Source organism: Pteropus vampyrus, unplaced genomic scaffold (genome assembly GCF_000151845.1).
Source record: "Pteropus vampyrus isolate Shadow unplaced genomic scaffold, Pvam_2.0 Scaffold343, whole genome shotgun sequence".
NCBI lineage: Eukaryota > Metazoa > Chordata > Mammalia > Chiroptera > Pteropodidae > Pteropus > Pteropus vampyrus.
The window spans coordinates 992,350-995,251 of NW_011889124.1; the positions used below are offsets into that span (position 1 = coordinate 992,350).

Genomic DNA, 2,902 nt, shown 5'->3' on the forward strand with positions numbered 1-2,902 from the left:
GTATTGGTGGGTACGTGTCACTGTACATTTGTCTGAACCCACAGCACGCAGTCAGGAGTGACCCTGATGTCACCTGTGGACTCTGGGTAAGTGACACTGTGAAACGTGGGTTCAGTGGTAACAGCCCTCGGGGGTGCTGCCACCAGGAGTCATGCGTGTGGGGAAGGAGCACCTGGGACCCCCCGCCCCTTCCTCCTCATTTTGCTGTGAATCTAAAACTGCTCTAAAAAGTACTCTCAAGAGGAAAAAAAGGCACCACACAGGACAGAAAAAACATCTGCAAATTACGTATCTGAAGGGAGCAGCATCTAGAGAACACAGAACTCCTAAAATACCTGATTCAAAAATAAGGAAGTGATTTGAACAGATGTACAGATACACAAGTGGCCAAGGAGCAGGTGACAGAACACTCAACGTCACTGATACCAAGGAATCGGGGTTGAGACCACAGGGGGCCCCACCGTGCACCCAGCAGAGACCACGAGACAGGTGAGGGCATGGAGCGGTGGGCGCTGCAGGGCTGGCACGGGGTGAGTGGTGCGGCCGCTGGGGACGGTGTGGAGGGCCCTGTACTGAGACGGGGTCGTCACAATCCCCACCGGCCCCAGGAGCCCACTGCCGGGGCTATGCCCGGGAGGGGCGGAAGGAGGGTCTCCGAGAGGCATGTGACGCCCACGCTCTCAGCAGCACCACCCCCAGTGGCCAGGACACGGGAGCAACCCGTGTCCATGGGCAAGTGGCTGCCCGGCCACATGCAGGCATCCACGTGAGTGTCACTCAGCCGTAAAAGAGAAACCAACACACAGAACGGCGTGGATCAACCCTGAGGACAGTGCGCTGAGTAACAACAGCCAGGCTCAAAAGGACGTGTCCTGTGTCGTTCCAGACACGCGAGGTCCCCCAGAGGAGGGAGAGTCACAGAGACAGGGTGGGAGGCAAGGTGCCCGGGGTCAGGGATGGAGTGTCGGTTTGGGAAGATGGGACAGTAGTGACAGCTGCACAAGAATGTGCTTAAGGCCCTTGAACTGGACGCTTGAAAATGGCTAAGATGGCAAGCGTTACGTCACGTGTACGTGACCACAACGAAAGGTGCAAAGACGGCGAGCTGGCCTCGTGCTGGGAGGGGCTCTGAGGTGGTGGCCGCGGGTGCAGCAGGGCCTGAGAGCGGGGCTGGTCTGGGGGGGGCCCGGGGGTGCACGTGGCCCTTACCGAGCAAGCCCCCGTACGACGACGTCTGCTTGGGTGTCACGCCGAAGAACAGCTGGCCGATCCTGTCGAGGTACTGGGGCGGGCGGGCGGGGCGGTCAGCGCTGCCTGCAGGACGTGACCCCCCCCACCTCCCGTGGCTGCCGCCCGGCCGCTCACCTCGTTGTACATGGGGTCACGCCGCAGCGACGGCTGATACTGCTCGCACAGCACCGTGAACACCGTCAGCTTGCCCCTGAAACGGGAAACGGGGCACGGGAGGGGACGCCGCTCACCGCCGCTGCAGCCCACGCCCCACGCACACGCGCGGGCCCCCCACGCGCGCACACTCACCCGTCCACGGCCAGCAGCAGGAACCAGAGGAAGTTGAGCAGCGGCTGCACGAACGGGGGCCCGCCCTCGATGGACGGGTGCTTCTGCGTGTACGTGGTGAACACCACCGACGCACTGCTTTTGTTTTTCAGACAGAGAAACCTGGGGGGAGGGGGGCGCCCCGTCGGCGGGAACACAGAAAGCCCGTTGTCAGTGCCCGGCACGCGTGCGAGCCTGTGACGCCCTTTCCCAGGCCACGCCACGCGCCCACACGTGCCACAGCCGGAGGACACGCAGCTGTCGAGGGCCTGGTGCCCGGCCCCGCACCCAACGGCCCAGGGAGTGCAGCAAGGCGGGCCCCACGGCCCCCAGGCGCAGTCGGCCTGGGAGGGTGACATGTCCGAGGCCCACACGGGCATGGAGTGGGGTGGCCCCCGATCACGCAGCCGGCCTGGGCCAGCGCTGGGGAGGGCCTGGTTCCCGCCCCGAGGCCATCCGCACGGCTGGACTTGGCTAACGTGTGGGCCTCGTTCAGCCTACTCGAAGGCACAGAGGGACCCATGACAAAGATGTTAACCACGCTCAGTCCAGAAAAACGTCTGTGCCAAAGGCCACAGAGCCAGGGGCAGTGAGTGTTGGCCATTAAGACACGTCCAGCTCGGAAGCTCAGGGGTGCTGGGGATCCGCAGGCGTCCGTGACCCATCTCTTCAGTTCACAGACACACCCTGCCCTGCACAGGCCACCCCAGCAGAGCAGCTTCTCCCACGTGAAGCGCCTCCATTAGGAAGGGGACAGGCTGAAGCTCGGGGACAGCAGGGCCACAGGGGCCTGGGCCTTCCCCTCTGCTCATGTCCCCACGTTTTCAAGATAAACTGTTGGTGAAAACAAAGGATGAGGAGATCTGACTGGAGCAGGACCCCATGGAAACGGGGAGCTGGTGACAGCGCCTCACGGTGAGATGTTCAGACGCAGGAAGCATCTGCAAAGGCCAGCACAGCCCTGGACAAACAGCCCGCGAAAGCCCGTCGCTCTGCCAGGACTCACTGAAAACTCCCTAAATCCACGTCCCATGACAAAACTGCGGTGACACTGGGACCCGACGTGAATGTGATGATGGGGGGCGGGGGCGAACCCCGACGGCAGTGAAGAACGCTGCGCTCACGAAGACCTGGTTCCCACCGCCCGGCTGGGACGTCACAATGTCCCCGAATCGCAGTGGCCACGAGCGCAGGGCCACAGCGGGCAGGTGACGTGCGGGCTGCGTGTGCACGCCTCGGTGACTCCAGCTCATGCCCCCGCACGTCTCGGCCAGGTGGCCACGCGGCCACGGGTACCTACTGGAGGACGGCCTGAGCCACGAACATGTCCACCTCGCTGCGGAAG

The 2,902-nt window shown here is 63.2% G+C and overlaps 1 protein-coding gene across 1 annotated transcript in view; it reads right to left on the reverse strand.

The window, feature by feature from the left end:
* The window catches only part of GET4 (golgi to ER traffic protein 4), an 11,096-nt gene that overhangs the window by 5,490 nt on the left and 2,704 nt on the right, over positions 1 to 2,902 (reverse strand). Inside the window, exons 5-8 of the mRNA XM_011378545.2 lie at positions 2,858 to 2,902; positions 1,540 to 1,680; positions 1,366 to 1,441; positions 1,210 to 1,282 (exon numbers count right to left, since the gene is read on the reverse strand). Coding sequence (XP_011376847.1) covers positions 1,210 to 1,282; positions 1,366 to 1,441; positions 1,540 to 1,680; positions 2,858 to 2,902 — 335 coding nt within the window. The remainder of the gene's footprint in view (positions 1 to 1,209; positions 1,283 to 1,365; positions 1,442 to 1,539; positions 1,681 to 2,857) is intronic.